Source organism: Crotalus tigris, unplaced genomic scaffold, assembly GCF_016545835.1.
Source record: "Crotalus tigris isolate CLP2741 ecotype Arizona unplaced genomic scaffold, ASM1654583v1 scf7180000019553.37968852642:3898890, whole genome shotgun sequence".
In the NCBI taxonomy this organism is placed as follows: domain Eukaryota; kingdom Metazoa; phylum Chordata; class Lepidosauria; order Squamata; family Viperidae; genus Crotalus; species Crotalus tigris.
Window position 1 is genome coordinate 238,310 of NW_024097591.1, and position 21,923 is coordinate 260,232.

The window sequence follows — 21,923 nt, forward strand, 5'->3', positions numbered from 1 at the left end:
TTTTTTAATCCAGTGAATATTTCCGATAATCAAGGGGGGGTTGGACTAGAAGATCTCCAAGGTCCCTTCCAACTCTGTTCGTGTGTTATTCTGCTATTCTTTTTTCCTTCCTTCATTCCTTCCTTCCTTCCTTCCTTCTCTTTCTCTTCTCTTTTTCTCTTTCTCTGTCCTTCCCTCCCTCCCTTCCTTCCTTCTTTCCTTCCTATCTTTTTCTCTTCTCTTTTTCTCTTTCTCTGTCCTTCCCTTCCTTCCTTCCTTCCCCATCCCTGGAGGTTTTCAAGAAGAGATTGGACATCCGTTTCTCTGAAATGGTATAAGGACTCCTGTCTTGAGCAAGGGGTTGGACCAGAAGACCTAAAAGTTTCCTTCCGACCCTACAATTCTATGTTCTATTTTTTTATTATTGGGGGGGGGAGCCATCGTGTGATTTTGCATAACTGTCAAAGCGTGTGAGAAAAGAGAGCTGGAGAAAGAGAAAGACCCCGGAGCTAAACAGTATACCTAAAAACAGAATCTGGCAAAACTGGAATTTTGTTTCTCTTATGTTCCCACCAAGTATCCTGAGGATGTGCCATGCAGTGTGTGTGTGTGTGTGTGTGTGTGTGTGTGTGTGTGTGTGTGTGTATATATATATATATATATATATGTATATATATATATATATATATATATATATATATATATATATATATATATATGTGGTTTAGGCAGGGAGGGGTGTAAAAGATAAAAGAGATATTTTTGATATTCAGAAAAAATGTGGGCTGAATTTTGGGAGATTGCATCTTTAGCAATTCCAGTTAGAGATAGAGAGGGCGTGCACACACGCGCGCGCGCACACACACACACACACACACAGTCTCTCTCTCTCTCTCTCTGTGTGTGTGTGTGTCTCTGTCTCTCTTTCTCTTTCTGTGTGTCTCTTTTTCTCTCTTTTTCCCTGTCTGTCTCTTTTTCTCTCTCTCTCTGTCTCTGTCCCTCTGTCTGTCTGTCTCTCTCTCTCTTTTCTCTTTCGGTCTCTCTTTCTCTCTCTCTCTCTTTCTCTCTCTCTGTCCCTCTCTCTCTGTCTCTCTCTCCTCTTTTTAGGTCAAGGAGCCCCAAAAGGATGTGCTTTTTATAAACTTATTCTTGGCCAGCTGCCTGTGGCCCACGTACCCCTCAAGGGGGAGTGGGAATCCCTCCCATCCAAACAGAGGAAGCCTTGTGTTGGGTTATAAATGCTTCTTCTGTGCTGCTCCGATGGGTCTGGATGCTTTTGGGCTGGGGGATACATTGGCTGGGACTAGCCTCCACATGCTTTTCTGCGTGCAAAGAGTTTCTCCAGATCTGTGCCTTAGATGGGACCCCCAGCGTTCAGTAACACAGAATAGTTTTTGAGGAGGGAACAAGGAATGGTCATTTTCCACTTACAGTTAGTCCTTGGCTTACAACCATTTCATTTAGTGACTGCTTGAAGTTATAAAGGCACTGAAAGAAGGCCGTGTTTCGCACTTGCAGCATCCCCGCGGTCACGGGATCCAAATCCGGCCACGGGCACGTACTTACGACAGTCCCGGCGTCTAAGTGCAACCTTGCTTAAGCGAGTTTTTGTCCCGTTTTGCAACCTTTCTTGCCACCGTTGTTAAATGGATCCGAGCAGTTAAGTCCAGTCGCACGGTTGTTAAGTGAATCCGGCTTCCCCGTGGACTTTGCTGGTCGGAAGGTGGCCAGAGGGGACGGACCGCGACCATCATAAGTGTGAGTCAGTCACCAAGCGTCTGAATTTTGATCCTTTGGGATTCTGCATCAGTGTGAAAAACAGTCACTGGGTACTTTCTTTGGCTGCTGTTGGGAATTTGGTCACTCAGTGACCTGTAGTAAGTCGAGGACTACCTGGGGTTGATATTTATTCTGATTTATTTTCAAATCTAGACGCTGCTCGTCTAGCTGGGTTTCCCCTGCAGGGCTGATGCCTTCAGTTTTGCGCTGGGTCCTCCCGTCTTTTCCTTGCGGTGTTCCTGATCCTCCACTAACGGCCGGCCTCCCCTCTTCTCCCTTTGTCCCCAGTGCGAGATCTGGTCTTCTGGAGGGATGTCAAGAAGACAGGCGCCGTCTTCAGCACCACCCTGATCTTGCTGCTGTCCCTGGCTGCCTTCAGCGTCATCAGCGTCGTCTCGTACCTCATCCTGGCCCTCCTGTCGGTCACCATCTGCTTCCGGGTCTACAAATCCGTCATCCAAGCGGTGCAGAAATCCGAAGAAGGCCATCCCTTCAAGTGAGCGAGCTTGGGTTGGCTGGGTCTTCTGCCCTCAGTTGCCCCTCTGCGAAATGGGCACATCCCAGACAAGAGCGTATTAAAAGTGTATTTATGGGGCACTATAAAGAATAGCCTCGTGTTTCTCGACCTCAGCCACTTTTCAGGTGGGTGGACTTCATCTCCCAGAATTCCCCAGCCAGCCTGGCTGGCTGGCTGGGGAATTCTGGGAGATGAAGTCCACAAGTCTTAAAATTACCAATTTGGAGAAACGGCCGTGTTTCAGAGCAGGGCTGTCTTGAATTTGAAATATTTGCTATGCCGCAGGGAGAAACAGGGTCTCTGTTACCGCAGAAGACGGTGGATATCTCTACACAGGTAATCCTCTACTTAGGACCAAAGTGGAGCCTACTCATTACGGCCGTAAAGCAGGTTTTCTTTGTGTGACCAGCCGGATTTTATGACATTTTGGGCTGTGGGGTTAAATGAATCGCCTTGGCCATTAGGCGATTCCACAGCCATTCAGTGAATTGTTGCTTCAGGAAGTATAAAAACTGCTTTTTGGCAAAAACGTAAACTGTGGCGCTATGATCAGAGGATGCTGCTAACAAAATAAATGTAGGCCACTCGCCGAGGACCGCCAAGTGTGAGCATCGGAAGTCCAGATCTGGGTTGCAAGTTGGGGGAGTTGTCTGCTGTAGCTTCGAACGGTCACTAAGGGGATCGGTCGTCAGCCGAAAACGCCCTGTGTTTCCTTAGCTGTGACACTCTGCCCTTTCCCTCCTCCTCCTCCTCAGAGCCTACCTTGACATGGACATCACCCTCTCCTCCGAGACTTTCCATCACTACGTCAGCTCCGCCCTGGACCACGTCAACCACATCCTGAAAGCCATCCTGCGTCTCTTCCTGGTGGAAGACTTGGTGGATTCGCTGAAGGTCAGCACCTGACCCAGGAATATGGGCCCACAGGGTGCTGAAATGCAAAGCTTTACCCTGGGGTTGGGGGTAACTCAGTGGGAAGCAAGACAAGGGACTTCCGTTCCCCACTCTTTATGGCAGGGGTCCCCAATCCCCGGTCCGTGGCTGGTACCGGGCCACGGCATGCCAGCAACCGGTCCGCACAAACAAGCACAGCCCCATCCGCGGGATACAGGCAGCACACAAAACCACGTACCCTCCGGTCCACGGAAAAACCTCTCTCCATGGAACTGGTCTCTGGGGCCCAAAAGGTTGCGGACCTCTGCTCTATGGGGCACAGTCTGACCGGCTTCCCACCCCACTTCTTAAACAGTTATGGGGCTGGTTGAGTTTGCGCTTGAGGTTGAAGTGTGTAATTATTGGGTACATTAAAATGTTTGAATTAAGCAGCCTCCCACATAAGCCGCAGGTGACCCTATAAGGCTGGCTCCTCTTTAGCCTTCTCAAAGGAGAAGGGGGTGCCACCCCCACCCATCTATCAGAGGAGTGATAGCCTAGTGCAGGGGTAGGCCAGCTTGGCTCTTTTATGACTCGTGGACTTCAACTCCCAGAATTCCTGAGCCAGCATGAGGGAAACTTTGGCCCCTTCATGACTCGTGGACTTCAACTCCCAGAATTCCTGAGCCAGCATGACTCAGCTTGGAAACCTCTCCCTTTCCCCTCAGCATGGCTGGCTCAGGAATTCTGGGAGTTGAAGTCCATAAGTCATAAAAGAGCCAAGGTTGCCTACCCCTGGCCTAGTGGTTAAGATGCTGGTCACCCGGAAGCTTGGCAGTTTGAGACCCGGGCGCCGTGTAACGGGATGAGCTCCCGTTCCTGCCTCAGCCGCTGCTCATCCATCCACTCGAAAGCATGCCAAATGCGAGTAGATAAATAGGTACCACTGGTGGGAAAGTAACAGCCTTTTAGGCACCTTTGCGACATAGCCATGCTGGCCACATGAGCACGGAAACGTCTTCGGACAACTCTTGTTTCCTCGGCTAAGAAACGGAGAAGAGCACCGTTCCCATGACTGGACAGGGGGAAACTTCTATCTTTGCTTCCTATCAAAGAGATTTGTCTGCCCCAGTTTCTCTTGACGATGCCTCCGGGCACATCTTCCTGCCCTCCCTTTCTTGCTAACTGTGCCCTGTCCTGTTTGGTCTGCAGCTTGCGGTCGTCATGTGGCTGATGACCTACGTCGGGGCCATTTTTAATGGGATCACCCTTCTCATCCTAGGTAAGTTGGCAACAGAGACACAGATGAATGCATGGAGGGCTTCCCAGTGACCAGGCAGGCAGGTGGCCGACCCCCCTGGCTTCCTTCATTTGCTTGAAGCACAGTTCCCCTGTTCTTTAATCTTCATTTAAGGTCAGGGGTCTTCAAACTTGGCCCTTTTATGACTTGTGGACTTCAACTTCCAGAATTCCAAAGCTGGCTGAGGAATTCTGGGAGTTGAAGTCCATAAGTCATAAAAGGGCCGAGTTTGAAGACCCCTGATTTAGGTATTAGATTTATATCCCAACTTTTGCAGACTGATTGGCCCCACAGCCTCTCCAGCATCAGGCTTCACTCCTTTTGATCTATAATGTCCCTCTTTTTTTTTCTTCTTCTTTTTTTAGGGGAATTGTTGGTTTTCAGCATGCCGGTCGTTTATGAGAAGTATAAGGTGGGTAGCTTCAGTCCCAAGAATTCTGGGCAAGCCATTCGGAAATAATAATAGGATGCGCATCTCCCAGGATGGCTGAAATAATGGGGCTTTGGAGAAAGTTGGTAGCTTGACAATATTAGAGGACTTTGGGCACTTTCCAGCTTTTTTCCCCCAGTATAAAACGGGCAACGGGGAATCGCAAACGTCTTCTCAAGCTTTGAAACTTGCAGAGAAGAGGGCAGTGTGTTCAAAAAAGGGAACAGAATTCACAATCCGATCTTTTGGGCATTTGGGCAGGTGATGGGTAGCTGGTTAGAACTGGAAAAGTAAATAAGAACAGAAAGCAGTGTACTTTATTTCTTTTTATCTTGAAATATGGAACACTGCCCCCATCCATTTTCAATATTCCCTCTTTTTTTGTGTGTGTGTAAATGGGGACACAAAATTAGAGGCTGGGTACCCATGTAGAAGGTATAGAGACAGTGATTCCCAAGGTTGGGCACTTTAAGACGTGTGGATTTCAAGTCCCAGAACTGCTGTCTGGGGGATTCTGGGAGTTGAAGTCCACACGTCTTAAAATGCCCACGGTTGGGATTCGCTGGCCCAAGAGGAGACGGAATTGGGTTATTCAAAGAAATGAGTGGTATAATGAAATATGGAATATGGGAATGATAAATTAACAACAGAAAATTAAATTTAAAAAAGGGATGATTAAAGTAAATACTTTTCATGAAATAGGGGAGGTTTTTATAAAAACAGTGTTGGTGGAAGGCAAAGGGAATAAACTTACTCAGGAATATATGCTGTTTTGGAGGGGACAAGGGCACAACTGAAACATATTGTATATTGTTAGTTGTTATATGAGAAGAAATGTAGGTAATAAAAATGGTCTCCAGGGGGGGTGATTGCACTGTAATATTTGTATTTTTATACTGTTTTTTTATTTAGACTTATATGTATTATGTTTGTATTATTTGTGTTTGAATTTAAAAAAAAAAAAGAATCACTGGTCTAAGATGATAGGGTAACAGACCAGAGTTATGGATGGACACGTATATTTTGATAATGTATCTTTGTATCCTTGACTGTCTTTCCGTTTCTTTCATCCTGTTGCTTTTGGTCCTCAGACTCAGATCGACCATTATGTCGGGATCATCCGGGATCAAGCCAACTCTGCTGTTACAAAGTGAGTCGCACGAAAGATAGTGAGCGATTTTGGGTCGTCTCCGAGGACCCAGGTGGAAAATGACAAGGCTTGGGCATGTAGTTGGGAGACACTACTTCTCCTCCCACTGCCAGCTCCTCAAAATTGGGTGGAAGTAGCTCAGGAAGGCTAAGGGGGCCTGTCCGAGGACGCCCCTTGGCAGCGTAAGAAGGCCATTGGCCAAAGTTGAGGTAGTTGGGCTTCACAGGGAGGGAGGGAGGGAAAAAGGAAGAAAAGAAGGGAAAGAGAAAGGGAGGGATGAATGGAAGAAAGAAAAGAAAGGGAGGGAAAGGAAAGGGATAGGGAGATGGGAGGGAAAGAAGGAAAGTAGATAGATAGATAGATAGATAGATAGATAGATAGATAGATAGATAGATAGATAGATACAAATGGATGGACAGATATGTATGTATAGATAATAGGGTAGATGGATGAATAATGGAGATAGATAGATAGATAGATAGATAGATAGATAGATAGATAGATAGATAGATAGATAGATAGATAGATACGGATGGATGGACAGATATGTATAGATAATAGGGTAGATGGATGAATAATGGAGATAGAAGATAGATGGATAGATAGATAGATAGATAGATAGATAGATAGATAGATAGATAGATAGATAGATGGATGGATGGATGGATAGATGGATAGATAGAGGTAGGTAGATTAGGTAGGTAAGTAAGGTAAGATAGATGGTTGGGTTGGAGGGAAAGGAAGGTAGGAAATAAATCTCACATTGGTGGACAATCAAAAATTGTAGCCTCCACATTTGACAATCTCAAAAACGGGGCCTCTAAAAAATAATTCAGGGATTATGGATATTAAAAATGCTCAAAGGGGTCTTAAGTTTCCTCCCCTTCTGTTTTCCCTTTATCTTTTTTTTTTTTTCCCCTCCCCTGGGCTGGTGAATGGCTCTCGAAAGAAAACTCCGAGTGCACATAGTCAGCTGAGCCTTGTTCCCGGCCCTCCATTCTTACTGTGCTTCTTTCTTCCCCCAGGATCCAAGCAAAGCTGCCCGGCACCGTGAAGAAAAAGGCCGAATAACCTCCGCCAGCCACCAAGAGACCCAGCCATTAATTGAAATCCACACCAACAACGAAAATACTCCCCTTGTGTCATGGCTATAATCACTGTTACTCGTATCTATGAAGGAACTTGCCAAGTTAGCTTGATGTCTGCGTTCCAAGCTTACTGATTGTGTTTTATTATTATTATATTATTATTATTATTATTATTCGTCCCTTTTCCCTCCTCCCCAAAGCCGAAACACTGAGCTCAGAATGCACTGGAATAATCATGAACTGGTTATCGCTGGTTTTTAAAAAACTTGAGAAGAAAGGACGGGGGGCCTTGAGAAAGAGCACAGTCCGACTGGGGAGGGGGGAATCCTTGGAGCGAAACACTCCCCCACCCCCGGGCCCTCAAAAGCAAGGTTGTCAAGAGGAGTGTCCTCAGTTTCCCCAAAAGGTGAGAAACCCCCTGGGTCGAAAGGATTTTTAACCCACCCAAGTATTTTCTCCTTCCCGAGTAAAATCTTTCGTTTTCCTTCCTTCTCTCCTAAACAACACCTGCCCGAATTCCATATTTTTTTCCCTGTGTGATCCTGAACTGAAAAAAATAGGTATCTGTAATGAATGGCTGTCCTTGGAGGGGGGGAAATCCAGTCCCCCCCTCCCTCCCCTTCCTCACCCCATGTTAGCCTCAAAAGATGGCAAGGAACCTTATGAGCCCTTAATATTTCCCCCCCCCTCCTCGCCCAGAGGGATTCTCGCTTCGTTCGTTCGGAGGGAGAAAAGCACGGGCGAAATTTAGATGCAGGAAAGTGGGAAGAGCCAGAGTTGGAGAGCAAAGAGGCTAGTCCTCCTGGAGGTGGCTTTTTAAGCGGGGGGGAGGGGGAGAAAGAGATGCAAACTTTTTAATTCCCCGGAATTTCTGTTGCTGCCTCCCCTTCCGGTGAAAGTGGAAACCGGGCTTAAAAGTGGGAGAAATAAAAGAGGTTGATCTGGGATGGACCAGCTGCATCTCTTGTTGAGGCTGAGTGAGTGAGGAGGGGTTTTTTTGGGGGGGGGGAGAGGAAGACCCCAGAAAGAAATCAGCAGCTGAATTGGGAGGATCGCCTTCCCACCAGAGGCTGCCTCAGTTTCCTCCCCGCAATCCACCTTTCGGGTCGCTGTGTAAAATTGGGGAGGGGGCCGCAGGCTCGGGAAGGGAAGAGCCTCAGCACATCAACCCAAAATCTTAGGCTTGGGGAAAGAGTCTCCCATCTGCCATCCCAGCAGGGCAGCTATGCCATAATTTCCCCCCCCCTCAAAGGGGCAAAGCTCCATGGGGTAGAGGCCAGGTTGGTTCTTGGGGTGCCATTCAGACCCTAGGAACCCCCTTCCCCATTGTTGAGAGCTGCATGCATTCCCCACACGTTTTTATGCCATCCTCTGCTCCCACCGAGACAGTTCTAGCTTCTTTCACCTCTTCAAAAACCACCGGCCTTTTTTCTCTATCTATTCCCCCCCCCCCTCCAAAAATACCCTTTTAAAAAGCCTTTTATTGCACTGGAAGCCTTCCACTCTGTGTTTCGACATCTGTCCTCTCACTGCTGTGCTTGACTATCGTGAACTGGCTGCCTTGCGCCCGGCAGACTTTATTTTTTTTTTCTCCCCCCCCCTTAAAAAAAATGTACGTAGATGGCAAAAAAACAAGAATTACCAACAACGCCCTTTGCATTCGATGTGCTTTATGGGATCGTGGCATGCCAGGAAACGTGGGTCCTTCTGGGGTTTTGAGGCACACGAAGAGGGGGGGGGGAGAGGATCTCAACTGTCCTTTGATGTGTTTAATAAAGGAGCACTTGGTGATCTGAAATCTTTGGTTCAAAAAAAAAAAAAAAAAGCAACACAAATCCAGGAAATTGGTGCTACTATCTTCAAGGTGACGCTTCACTCTACCTTGCAATTAAAAAATAAAGGCACTTCACCCTCTTTGGGATGGTGGTCCTTCCACCGTCACCTCAAATCTGCTGTGCTTTTGTTTTTAATTGCACAACAGTGTCAGCTAAAGAAGTATTTCTCAACTGCCCCATCCCTCGGAGAGTTTAGTGCAGTGGCATCAACCTAGAGATTGTGAGTTCTAGTTCCACCTTGGGCATGAAGCCAGCCAGGTGATGTTGGGCCGGCCCCTTTGTCCCAGCCCTCAGAAGGCAGCAATAGCAAACCACTTCTGAAAACCTGCAGGAAGCTACAGGACTGTCTCCAAGAATGGAGAGTTTGGGAGATTGCAAAAAGAAAAAAAAGCAGTCCGGTCATTGGTATTGTGCAAGAACAAGCCTGGCCAACCTTGCGTTTGTGTAACACAAGGCTCTCCAAACTTTGCAACTTTTAAGGCTTGTGGACTTCAAGTCCCAGAAGTCCCTAGCCCAGGGGGTAGGAAACCTTGGCTCTTTTATACCTCGTGGACTTCCAACGCCCAGAATTCCTGAGCCAGCCATGCTGAGGGGAAAGGGAGAGGTTTCCAAGCTGAGCCAGGCTGGCTCAGGAATTCTGGGAGTTGAAGTCCACAAGTCATGAGGGGGCCAAAGTTTCCCTCATGCTGGCTCAGGAATTCTGGGAGTTGAAGTCCACGAGTCATAAAAGAGCCAAGGTTGCCTACCCTTGCCCTAGCCAGCCATGCTGGGGAATCTTCAAGCCAACACTGGCTCGGGGATTCTGGGACAAATCTTAAAAGGTTGCCAGAGCCCCCTGGTCTAAGATGAGGAATATGAGGCCTTCCCTGGTTGTGGGTGCCGGGGTTAAGGCTCCATCCAAGGCTAGAAAGCCAAGCAGCTGATCATCCACTCCATTTTGGTAAAAACGGTCCTGGAAGGACACTGCGGTCACCTCAGCTGGACAACAGCTGAAGGCACAGCTACAGCCTCCTAGGACCAAAGAGAAAGCCAGCAAAGCAGCAAAAATTCATATATTTCTTTTTGATCCTTTTTGCCTTCCATAATTGCCCATTGCTCACTCTGCTCCCCCAGGACGGCTGGGATTCGAACTCGCTTCCTCAACCGCTAGCCGTTTCCCCTTGAAAATAGCCATCTGGGGGCTTTACCTCCAGTCTTACCAACTTGACCTCGTACTGCAAAATCGAATCCATTCGATCTACTTTTGTTTTCCAAACCCGCAGCAGCAAAAGGGAAAAAACTTGGAACCCCCAAAACATTTAAAAAAAAAAAAAAGGAACCTTTGGAATTGCATTTTAAAATAGCAGAACTTTTTAAAGGATTTTTTTTCTCCATAACCTGTTTTTTTTTACAAAACGTAGTGCTTATATATATAATATATATACTGTATATATATATATATACTATAAAAACAACATTTCGTATCGATGCAAAATGTCCATTTCCCCCCCCCCCCCAAGCGACGGAGAGACAGTTCCCACACAGTCACAAGGTTGCCGTCCTCAATGTTTCTCGGTAGCAAAACTCAAAGAGGGCCAGCCATGAAAAATACAAACCAGACATTTAGGAAAACGGGGTGATGACGACTGGAAGAAGCGAGGCAACCGCTTTGGGAAAAAATATGTCGTGTGCCTGGTTATAGACAGAATTTTCTCCGTCCTCAAAACAAGCCTTGGGGCTGTTAAAAACCAGTTTAGCCCTTCGCAAGTTCTTCCAGCAGAAGCCCACTAAATCTAGCCGAGAATTTTCTCCGTAATACTCTTTAAAAAAAAATTTAAAAAATAAAGGGATGGTTCTGGGAAACAGCTGCAAAACCGGTTAGCATCGCTTTTGCGGTCTCGAAGCCATGCAGAATATCTCAGCGTTGGGTTTTGGATACCTTGGACATAACTAATGTTTGTTTTGATTGCGCTGCACCCAAACTGTAGCCCGGAGCTCTCTAAAAGACCAGATGGAGATGACGCACATTTTTGCTGATTGATCTAGGATACAGGATTGTGGGTGAGAAAGTATACAATTCAGGAAAATCGGGAAGGTCTCTAACAACGATTCCTGGTTGAACTTGTTTATGCTTAGCAATCCCGTTCCTAGATCAGCCAGTCATTCTAATATGCCAAAACTTCATTTATTTATTTTTTTGGCACCAGTTTGACCCCTATAAAGGAGAATATTTGTAGCTCAAGGTTGAAATGAGGTGTTTGCTGAGCTTAGTGGTTTTCTCGCAGACATTTCATGACCCAACTAGGTAACATCATCAGTGCAAGAAGTGCCATTTGCAGCAAACCCCACTCCTCTTTACACTGATGATGTTACTTAGTTGGGTCATGAAACGCCTTCAAGAAAACCAAGCTCGGTGAACACCAAGGACCTCACAGTCCTCTTCTTCATCCTTTTCCTTCTAGCACTGATGATGTTACCTTGGTCATGAAACATCTGCAAGAGAACCACCCAGCTCAGAGAGCACCCAGGGCCCTTCAATTTGATCCCTACCCACTTATTTCCAAAACCGTTTCCTGAAAGACCCTCGCTGGCCCATTAAGAGTCGAACAATTTGGGTGCAGCCCAGAGGGTCCTCTGAAACCCCATCCCACTCATTCCTTCTCGGCCAGCAGATGTTTCTCTCCCGTTGCTTAGCCGGGATTTATATCTACCATTCCAAATTGTCCCATCTTCCTTGGAAAGACCCCTCTACCCACTGCAGAAGGCAAAACCCATGGCTCAAGTGGAAGTCCTCCATGGCCTGCTAATCCTTTACTACAGAGGAACAGACCTGGAGCCCACAAGGATGGAAGTGCTAGTAATTTATACCAGAAGAGCGAAACTCTTAAATCTAGCAGACTTGCGACTTTTGTTTTTCTGGACCGCACTTAATTGGGACATTTGAAGACTTTTTTCTCGTTGCTTTTCTGCATCCAAAAAACATCACAGCTTAAACTGTCCTCCTGTTTCCTTCTGTGCTGTACTGTTGGTTTAAAAAAAAAAAATAGGGAAAAATTCAATTCTTCACGGAAGAAACCCTGTGAACGATGCCCTTTCGCCACCTGGCATGGTACAGTCCCCTAAACACAGAATCCCTTGATTTTTCTTGTGATATGTCCGCTCTTCTACACGTGCGTTAAGTGCAGCCCCAAGAGAAAATTGTGAACCCAGCCCAAATTCTCCCCAGGACTTCCTTAAGTGATGCCACCGGGTTCTGGGTGCGGCCGTCATTATTCAGTTTTGGGGGTGCAGGAGAAACATAATTTATCATTTCCTTGGGGAATTTCTCTTGGAAGTTTTGGAACCCAAAGGGCCGGCTTTTTCCACAGCCCTGTTGCAAAACCAAAAGCTTGCTTCTTAGAATCAGCCCCGTCCACCCACAATGCCTTGTGCTACTCCCTAATGTCACAATGCTGGCCAACATTTTACACCACGACCTTCTCCCATCTGTTCTCCCTCTGTTTTCTGTTTTCTAATGCTTGCACGAAGACATTCCTGAGGCAGGAAGCAAAAACGACACTAGTGGAAATCCTTCTGGGTTTGTGGCATGCACCTTCCCTTTTTTAAAAAAAAAATTAAAATAAATGAAAAACCTAAAGGCAGGCCCGTGTGCACCAGGTCCACGCCAACTAGTTTCCAGGTAAGGGTTATTATGCCCAGCCTTGCTTGCGTGGAGAGCTGCTTTCTGACCCTGAGCGACGAGGCAAAGCGGCTTGACCACAGAAATTGCTACAGCTGGCCCGTACCTCTGAATACCGCAACACAAGAGTTAAAAAAATAAAACCGCATCCACAAGCCTGTTAAGTGCCTTCCGGAAGCAAAGTCGCAGGATAAGAAACGCCATACGTGAAGATTGAGCAGCTCGCAAGCCTCCTAACAATTACTGTTTCAAGATAAGTCCACCGCTCTTTTCCATTCCTGGCTTGGAGGAATATGCTTTTTTTCGTTTGGTTTCGTTTCTCCCAGCTCTGGAGCGCCTCCATGTACCATAAGCCCCCCAGCCCCCACGTTTTCTGAGTCAAAATCTCTGCAGCCCAGAGGCCCAGGAACAAACAAACAAAAAAAAAGCTGTTGCTACTGGAACACAACATGCAATTAAACAAATGCTCTGGACAAGAAGGAAAAGAATTATGTCTGGGCCTCTGCAGCGTTGCTCAGCTCTCCGAAAAACATTTGAACCCTCTCTGCCGTCCACGGCTGGACGCAAGGAAACGACAAACCGTCCCATTCACCGTTTCCCCGACTGTTCAGAGCCGGGGCTAAATCGCACAAAAGACAGCTTGTAATCCAACGCCATCTTCCTTGCCTCTTCCACCTTTGGCTTAACCTCCCGAGTTTCGGAGTTGACAGCGGGCGCCTTTGGACCCGGCTCCCTTCCACCGGAAACTCGGTCGTTTTCACCGTAAGCTTCGAGGATTGTCTGTTTCTCCAGCTCGGTGTACTCCAGAGAGAAGCGATGCACCTGGAGGATGTGGCGTTTGATGGTGCTGACTTTGAGGGTGGCCAGCGTGCCCCCACACACCATGCAGATCAAGCCGTGTTTCTGCTCGTCGTAGTCCATCAGGTACTGCACCCGCCAGCGGGGCTGGTAGTTTCGGCGCTGACTCCGCCGAGATAGGGTCCCGACTGGCGTGGAGGCAGCCCCCGGAGATGGCTGGGGCAGGGCCAGCCTGTCTGCTCCGGGGGTATCTTCTTCCCTCTTAGGAGAGGCCCAACCCTCTGGAGGATCCTCGGGAGATGCAGGTGGCTTGTAAACACGCCGTGATTCGGCTGGAAAGCGAGAACAAAAGAGGGTGGTGAGTTTGCCAGGGATCGTCGGGTTTTTATGAGCCCTGGTGGCACAGTGGTTAGAACGCGGTACTGCAGGCTAATTTTAGCCAGGAGGAGTTCGATCCTGACCGGCTCAAGGTTGATTCAGATTTCCATCCTTCCGAGGTTCAGTAAAACGGAGGACCTGGATTGTTGGGGGCAACAGACTGACTCTGTAAACCGCTTAGAGAGGGCTGTAAAACACTGTGAAGCGGAGTTCCCCATGCAGCCTGCTTTATGATGGGTGGACTTCAACTCCCAGAATTCCCATCCAGCATGCTTTAAGAGGTGTGGACTTCAACTCCCAGAACTCCTGAGCCAGCATGGCTCAGCTTGGAAACCTCTCCCTTTCCCCTCAGCGTGGCTGGCTCAGGAATTCTGGGAGTTGAAGTCCACGAGTCATAAAGCAGCCTAGGCCTAGGCCAGAGGTAGGCAACTTTGGCTCTTTTATGACTCGTGGACTTCAACTCCCAGAATTCCTGAGCCAGCATTGCTCAGCTTGGAAACCCCTCTCTTTCCCCTCAGCATGGCTGGCTCAGGAATTCTGGGAGTTGAAGTCCACGAGTCATAAGAGCCAAGGTTGCCTACCCCTGGCTTAGGCAGTTGCATGCCTCACTTTTAAAAAAATAATAATATTAACCTGTACACCAGCCAGGGGAGTTCCAGCCTCCTCAAGACACCCATGTGCAACACACGTAGAAACGTCCCTCACCTTGATCCACCTCGGCATCTGTTTCGGGCTGCGAGTCGTCGGCATCCGCCAAGCGGGCCACTTTCTGATTCCACTCCTGCACGATGAGCGCCTTGACCTGGTGGCTAAGTTGCGTGGAGTCGGGATGCTTCTGTTGAATGTGCCTCTTGATAGTGCTCATCTTGAGTGTGGCCAGGGTGCTCCCGCAGACCATGCACACCAGCCCGTGGCGCACCCCGTTGTAGTCCATTAAGTACTCCACCCTCCAGTGTTCCTGGAAGTAGCGACGGTGGTCTCGGCCACGTGCTGGAACGCGAGGGCTGCTCTCTTCCGAGTCCCACGGGCCGGCCTCGTCCATCCCCTCCTCTGCCGTGGGGTGATCTGGGGAGGCTGAGGAGTCCAGCTCTTTCGTGTTCAGATCCTGTTGCGCAGACAGGCCGGTTTCTGGGTGGGTTACAAGAGGAAGAAAAAGAACAAATTGAATTCCTCTTCGCTGCCAATGTCTGCCTTCCCTGGTTAAAACAATATTATGCAATTTTTCCATAATAAAAGAACGTTCTTAGCCTCTCAGCCTTGGCTGTTGCTTCGCCTAATTGGCCACAAAGGGGCTGGATGTCAATTGTGCATCTTATGTTGCATCTTATGCATCTAGTCCTTGACTTACAACAGTTCCTTTAGTGACTATTTGAAGTTATTAAAGTGACTTATGACGGTTTTTCACACTTATGACCGTGGCCACTTCTCCATGGCCATATTACCAAAATTCAGACGCTTGGCAACTGACTCGTAGTTATGACGGTTGCAGTAACAACCTTCTGGCAAGCAAAGTCAAGGGTGGGGGGGGGAAACCCGGGTCCACTTAACAACCGTGTTACTAGCTGAGCAACTGCAGTGATTCACTTAACAACTGTGGCAACCCTTCCAATTTCATTGTTGTTTTGTTATTATTATTTCATTGTTGGTAGTTATTATTATTAACATATATTTTTTAAAACAAATCCCATCCATTTTTTTTGTAGATAGATGATAGATAGACAGACAGACAGACCATACCCCTCCATTGATAGATGGATGGATAGATGAGATAAATAAGAAAGATACCTGCTCCTTTGATATATGGATGCATAGATCGATAGATCGATAGATAGATAGATAGATAGACAGACAGACAGACAGACAGAGGGACAGACATGGATGTATAGATGACAGATGATGATGATGATAGATAGGTAGGTAGGTAGAGATGTGTTTATGCGTGTGTGAGAGAGAGAGAGAGGGATGGATGGATGGATAGATAGATAGATGAATGAGATATTGTATGCATGTATGTGCCTTCAAGTCAGTTTTTTTGTCCTACCTTCAGGTGCTTTGGAAAACAAGCTGACCCCCCCCCTTTTTGAGGGGGGGCAGCCCCTGAAATCCTGGAAGACTGCTATCATGTCCCCCTTCGTCCCGAGTGGATTCTTTCCCGGTCCCCATTGCTCTCTCTCACCTGCGTCCTCTTCATTTCTCCCCTCGGCTCCCAGCGCCAGCTCCCGAGAGTTCCAGGCTTCCAGGATGGCCCCCTTCTCCGCGGGGCTGAAGCCCAGGGAAGTGGGGTGCGCCTCCATCACGTGGCGCTTGATGTCATCCAGGTTCAAACTGGGCAGGGAGGATCCGCACATCATACAGAAGAGACGGTTGCCCTGCGGGTCGTAATCCATCAGGAATTCAGACTGGAACCAGCTTTGCAAGGATTGCTTCAAATATTGCTCCAGGCTCTGGGACTCGCCCTCCGGGGAAGACTTCAGGGTTAGGCTGGAGGGCCGGCGTGCCCCACGAGAGGGGAGGGGAGCCGGGCCACGGCGTGTCCGGCAACCTCCGTCCAGCAAAATCTCTCCTGCATGGGAAGCAAGACAGGTAAATCTTTTCCCTTCTCCAACAGGCTGGGATAGCAAACTAGGTTTGGATGGGAAATATTCAGGGGACACCCCTATAGCTCCCCAGACAGCGGATCACCCCACATTTAATGGCAGTCCTTGGCTTACGACAATGTAGCTAAGCGAGTCAGTTGTTAAGTGAGATTTGCCCCCTATTACGACCGTTCTTGCCACAGTTAAGGGAATCGCTACAGATGCTAAATTAGCAACACAGTCGTTAAGTGGGACACGGCAACCGTCATAAATATGAGTCAGTTGCCAAGCGGCGGAATTTTGATCACTTGAGCATGGGGATGCTGCTATGAAGAACAGTCATCAGTCGCTTTTTTCCGTGGCATTGTAACTTCCAATGGTCACTAAACGAATGGTCATACGTCAAGAACTGCTTGCAAGCTTAGAAGAAATCTAGTCATACTACAGGGGTGATTGGGAAATCTAATTTTAATCTTATTTAATTTGCTTTTCATTGTTTTAAAAAATATAGTCCAGTCCCTTTATCTATCATCCATCTATTCCATCCATCCATCCATATCTGTCTGTCTGTCTGTCTATCTATCTATCTATCTATCTATCTATCTATCTATCCCATCCATATCTATCCATCCACCCATCCATCTATCCCATCCATATCTATCTGTCTATCTAGCCATCTATCATCTATCTATCTATACCTATCCATCCATTAATCTATCCATATCTATCTATCTATCTATCCATCCATATCTATCTATCCATCCATCTATCCCATCCATATCTATCTATCTATCTGTCTGTCTGTCTATCTATCATCTATCTATCTCTATATCTACCTATCCATCCATTAATCCATCCCTCTATCTAGCTATCTATCTATCCATATCTATCATCCATCCATCTATCCCATCCATATCTATCATCCATCCATCCATCCATCCATCTATCCAATCCATATCTATCTATCTATCTGCCTGTCTGTCTGTCTGACTCACTCTGTCTGTCTGTCTGTCTACCTACCTACCTACCTATCTATCTACCTATCTATCTAATTGAATCTGGAACCCCACCCCAAATGACGGCCACCCTACCATGATCCCCAGGGGGGACACCGGCTCCTTTGGCGGACTCGCGGGCCCCCTCCACCTCCATCTCCAGGCCCAGGTGGGCATCCCAGCTGTTCATGATGACCGCTTTCTCCTGGGCGTTCCAGGTGAGCGAGTAGGCGTGCTTTTGCCGAATGTGTCTCTTGATGGTGCTGAGCTTGAGCGTCGCCAGGGAGCTCCCACACACCATGCAGATCATACTGTGCCGCGCCGCGTTAAAATCCATCAGGTATTCAGCCCGCCAATGTTCGTGGTAATACCGCCGGTGGTCCCGCCCGGGAATCCGGCTTTTGCCGGGCCTGGAAGCGCGCGCTTCGCAATGGTCCGAGTATTTGCGCCCTCCAGCCAAGAGGGACACGGGGTCCTTTTTGGTAATCCCTCGTAGCAGGCCGTTCCCGGCGGGATGCAGCAGACGGCCAGATTCGCCGCTATGCTGGGAATCGGAGGCTCCTTCCGGGCACGTGGAATCTCCTGGCGGGATACAAAGGTTCAATGTCAGGTAGTCCTCGGCTTTACAACCCACAATTTTCTGTTGCTAAGCAAGGCGTTTGTTAAGCGAGTCGCGCCTGATTTTTGCCTTTTTTTTTTTACTGTGAGCACAACGGCACACCTCAAAAATGAAATTTAGTTGCCCGCTCTCAAAGTGAAACACATACATGACACACACCTATGCTCTCTTTTCCTCTCTCTCTCTTCTGCAAAATGGGCAACGTTTTGACTAGGCAACAAGGCTGAAATAGCAAAAGAAGAACCCAACGGGGCAATACCAGGGGGCGGGGGGAGGGGTGGAGATAGGGGGTCCCCCGAAGCAGCAAAAGGTGTATGGGGGGGGGTCTCAATCCCTAGATGGCAGACCTCTACAAAAGGAGAGGAAGAGGCACATCTTCAGAATGAGTGGGTTTGTGTTGGTTGTGTGTTGCGTTTTGTGTATGTGTGTGTGTGTGTCTCTCTCTCCCAGTGTACATCTTCAGAATGAGTGAATGCGTTTGTGTGTGTTTGTGCTGTTTGTGTGTTTCTCTCCCAGTGGACAGCTTCAGAGTGAGTGTGTTTGTGGTGTTTGTGTGTGTTTCTCCCAGTGGACATCTTCAGAACGAGTGGGTCTGTGTTTGTTGTGTGTTGTATTTTGTGTACGTGTCTCTCTCTCTCTCTCTCTCTCTCCCAGTGCACATCTTCAGAATGAGTGAATGCGTTTGTGTGTTTGTGCTGTTTGTGTGCTTCTCTCCCAGTGGACAGCTTCAGAGTGAGTGTGTTTGTGGTGTTTGTGTGTGTTTCTCCCAGTGGACATCTTCAGAACGAGTGGGTCTGTGTTTGTTGTGTGTTATATTTTGTGTACGTGTGTCTCTCTCTCTCTCTCTCCCAGTGGACATCTTCAGAATGAGTGAATGCGTTTGTGTGTTTGTGCTGTTTGTGTGCTTCTCTCCCAGTGGATATCTTCAGAGTGAGTGAGTGAGTGTGTCTGTGTTTGTGTGTGTCCTAGTGAACATCTCTCTCCAAAACCAGGAGCAGCCAGTGAAGGAGCTTCCTTCATCTTTAGAAGACCACAGTCCAATCAGGGAGACCCCCACCTCAGCTGAAGGACCCCTCACCCCACAGTGCCAAGGACAGAATTGATCCTCAACCCCAAAGGCAAGGGGGGGGAAACCCTCCTGCCCCCCCCCAACACCCTGCCCCAGATTGGCCCATTTGACAGCAACCAAACAGAAAAACTGGCACAACTCCCCAAGTTTGTGCAAATGCAAAATCCAGAGGGGGCAGAAAAGCAGAGGGGGGGGGCTTCCTTTCTGAGGGTCCAAGGAGGAGTCCCTGCATCAGACCCTTCCCCCCCCCCCGCCCTGCCCCGCCCCCCCAGCCAAGCAAGGTGAAGCAGCCTTGGGGAAGGAGACACAACTTAGCTTGCTGCTGTTGTTGTTGTCCTTGTTGTGCCTTCTTGCCCGCCTTTCTCTCCCTCCCATCCCCTTCCTTGGAAGGGCTCCCCCCCCCGCCCTCCCCTCTCTCTTCTCCTCCCCTTCCCCTCCCCATTGCAACAAGCCACTCCATCCTTCCCCAAAGCTTGGGAGGCCCACCAGCTGCTCCCCTTCCCCTTCGCAATGTTTTTGAATGGGGGGGGGGGGAAGAGTGGAAGAAGATGGGGGGGGAGATATGGGGGCAACGACGGGGAGCGGGGGGGGGCCTTTCCATGCAACCAGGGCCAGCAGGTGGTGTGGATAAGAGAAACTGGGGCGGGGGGGGGGAGGAGATGGAAGGAAGGAAGGAAGGAAGGAGGGAGGGAAGGAAGGGGGGGGTCTCCGTTTGCAAGGCTCTCTTTTGTTCTCACCTGAATCCAGGGGCTCCTGCTTGATGGAAAGGTGGGGGGGCTCCATGCCTGCTCCTCCGCTCTCCTCTCTCTCTCTCTCTTTTCTTTTTCAGACATCCATCGCCCCCCCTTTGCACCGATCGATTCCCCCCTTCCCTCGCTTCTCGCTTGCAATTGCATGCAATCCCCCCCCCAATTTTCCAAAAATCCTCAGCATATAAATGCAAGAATTCTGCAATCGATCCGGACCGAGGGTTTGCAATCGCCCCCCCCCGCCCCGCGCTTTGCAAAGCGGGCCCCCCAACTCTTCTCCGCCTGCGGCCGAGCGGAGGGAAGCGAGCAGGCTCCGGCTCGCCAGGGTGGGGAAACCTTTTCCCCCCGGGGCCCCTGGGGCTCCTTTCAAGGCTCCTGGGTAAATTTAAAGGGGACGCAGCCTATTTCTGCAGCGGGGGTGGGGGGAGGGAGGGAGGGAGGGAGAAGGGCAACGCGGGGACTGGGAAATCAAAGCAAAGGTAACAACAACAATAATAACAACAACAATAATAATAACAATAAAAGGTTTGCACGGTCGTCAAACCCTCCTGCTAAATCTGTGCACAGATGCACACGTGTGCATGTGTGTGCGTTTTATCAATTGTGCCTGCCCGGTGGGGCTAATCGGATTTTCCTAGCGGAGGGGGAGGAAGATGCGGGATGTGGCCCCTGCCTTTCCTCCTCCCCCCCCTCCACATCTTCAATGAGCGCATCCCCATTCACGCGTTGAGGGGATTTAGACGCGTGCACCCGCTCCGACGTGCACCAACCCCGTTCCCTAAAAGCAGGACCTCTCTGGAGACGACAGCCATCTCCAACGTGGCAGAGAGGCCGGGACTACAAGGCCCATCCTCCCCAGGCAGCACCGTCACCGGGAAAGCTGGGTCCGGGCGCGCTTGGGGTTGCCACCAAATTGCAAGTCCGGGAAAGAGGGAGGGGGGAAGGATGGAGGGACCCCTCCAGCCCAGCCCGGGGGGGGGATGCAGGGGACCACGGATGCATCTGCTGCAAGGGTGGGAGTTTGCTTTCATTTTGGGTGGCTGGGACAGGGGCCGAAGTTCCACCGGTGAAACTTATGCAATGCCCGAGAAAAACTCTCTCGAGGCGGGCGGGCGGGCGGGAGGGGGGTGCCCGCTTTTGCAGCTGTCAAAGGCAAGAAAGAGCCCCTTCCCAGAATTAACTTGGCCCAGTTGAAGCAGCTGGGGATAGCTGGCTTTGGGGGGGGGGCTTGAGAAGGCGAATCGTGCATTTAAATAAACATGCATCTTTGGACGATCGGGTCAGAACCTCCCTGTTCAGGAGCAGTCTACCCGCAGCTAGGAAGCAGGCAGAAACCGGGAAGGGCTTTTTCTTGCTATATATGCCATTGCTTTGGGTTTTCTCTCTCTCTCTCTCTCTCTCTTACACACACACACTTTGCTTCCTTTGCCCACCAGGGCAAATCTTCTCCCCTGCAATTCCACCTCTTCCCCACCAGATGGCAGCCTCTGCAGCCGCTCTCCTCCGCGCCGGGGCCTTGACGCCGATTGGCCTTGCGCCAGGCAAAGGGGCGGAGAAAGAAGCGATTGGCTGACGGACCAGGCACCGAAGATAGAGCCAAGAAGAAAATAGAGCAGCCCCTCTACCCCGTGACGTCAACCGGAAGTGCGCCCTTCCCCGTCTCCGCGCAGTAGGCACTCCATCGGCTGCTATCATAGAGGCACGGGAGGCTAGATCGGCACACGATTTTTTTTCCCCCTCTCCCGCGCTATCGCCGGAAGTTCCGGCTACCTCTCCGGGGAGGGGAAGGCCCTTCGGACAATGGGACCATAGAGCAGTCAGGGAGCGGGAGTGGTCCGGCCGAGGGGGGCCGCTCTATGGGGCTGGGAGCCGCCATGCTCTATGATGCGTGCGGGGGCCGCAGCCGCAGAAGCGCCGCGGAGGCCCAGCAGCTGCAAGGCCAGGTGGGAGCTCTCGGGATGGGGTGGGTGGTCTCCAGCGCCCCCCGCCCCCCCACCGCCTGGGGGGGGGCAGAGGAAACCCGGGTTCCCTCCCAGAAGGCCCTCAGTGTGGGGGAGGGGCTGCTATCCCCCCCCTGGGAGCTGCTATTAACCCCCCCATTACTCACCTGGGAGAGGGAGGGACTGAAGT

At 49.5% G+C, this 21,923-nt stretch overlaps 3 protein-coding genes across 9 annotated transcripts in view; 2 read left to right on the top strand and 1 right to left on the bottom strand.

Annotated features, from left to right (window-relative positions):
* The window catches only part of RTN3 (reticulon 3), a 32,488-nt gene extending 23,722 nt beyond the window's left edge, over positions 1–8,766 (top strand). For all 3 annotated transcript variants that reach the window (XM_039363205.1, XM_039363206.1, XM_039363207.1), the window contains 6 exons: positions 2,047–2,254; positions 3,031–3,169; positions 4,361–4,430; positions 4,814–4,860; positions 5,970–6,028; positions 7,054–8,766. In XM_039363205.1, the coding sequence (XP_039219139.1) occupies positions 2,047–2,254; positions 3,031–3,169; positions 4,361–4,430; positions 4,814–4,860; positions 5,970–6,028; positions 7,054–7,099 (569 nt within the window). In that variant the 3' untranslated portion in view covers positions 7,100–8,766. The remainder of the gene's footprint in view (positions 1–2,046; positions 2,255–3,030; positions 3,170–4,360; positions 4,431–4,813; positions 4,861–5,969; positions 6,029–7,053) is intronic.
* Positions 8,767–11,347: 2,581 nt separating this feature from the next.
* On the bottom strand, positions 11,348–19,997 carry ZFTA (zinc finger translocation associated). The gene is made up of 5 exons (XM_039363545.1): positions 19,782–19,997; positions 17,453–17,938; positions 15,962–16,348; positions 14,491–14,913; positions 11,348–13,739 (listed from the first exon to the last, which is right to left on the bottom strand). The coding sequence occupies exons 1-5, from the start codon at positions 19,825–19,827 to the stop codon at positions 13,198–13,200; spliced, it is 1,884 nt and encodes a 627-aa protein (XP_039219479.1). The 5' UTR covers positions 19,828–19,997; the 3' UTR covers positions 11,348–13,197.
* A 1,068-nt stretch (positions 19,998–21,065) lies between these two features.
* SPINDOC (spindlin interactor and repressor of chromatin binding) overlaps positions 21,066–21,923 on the top strand; it is a 34,130-nt gene continuing 33,272 nt past the window's right edge. For 2 of the 5 annotated variants that reach the window (XM_039363382.1, XM_039363383.1), the window contains exon 1: positions 21,081–21,736. In XM_039363382.1, coding sequence (XP_039219316.1) covers positions 21,650–21,736 — 87 coding nt within the window. In that variant the 5' untranslated portion in view covers positions 21,081–21,649. Of the gene's footprint in view, positions 21,737–21,923 lie in introns of all 5 variants that reach the window. The other 3 variants (XM_039363380.1, XM_039363381.1, XM_039363384.1) reach the window with 2 other exon arrangements.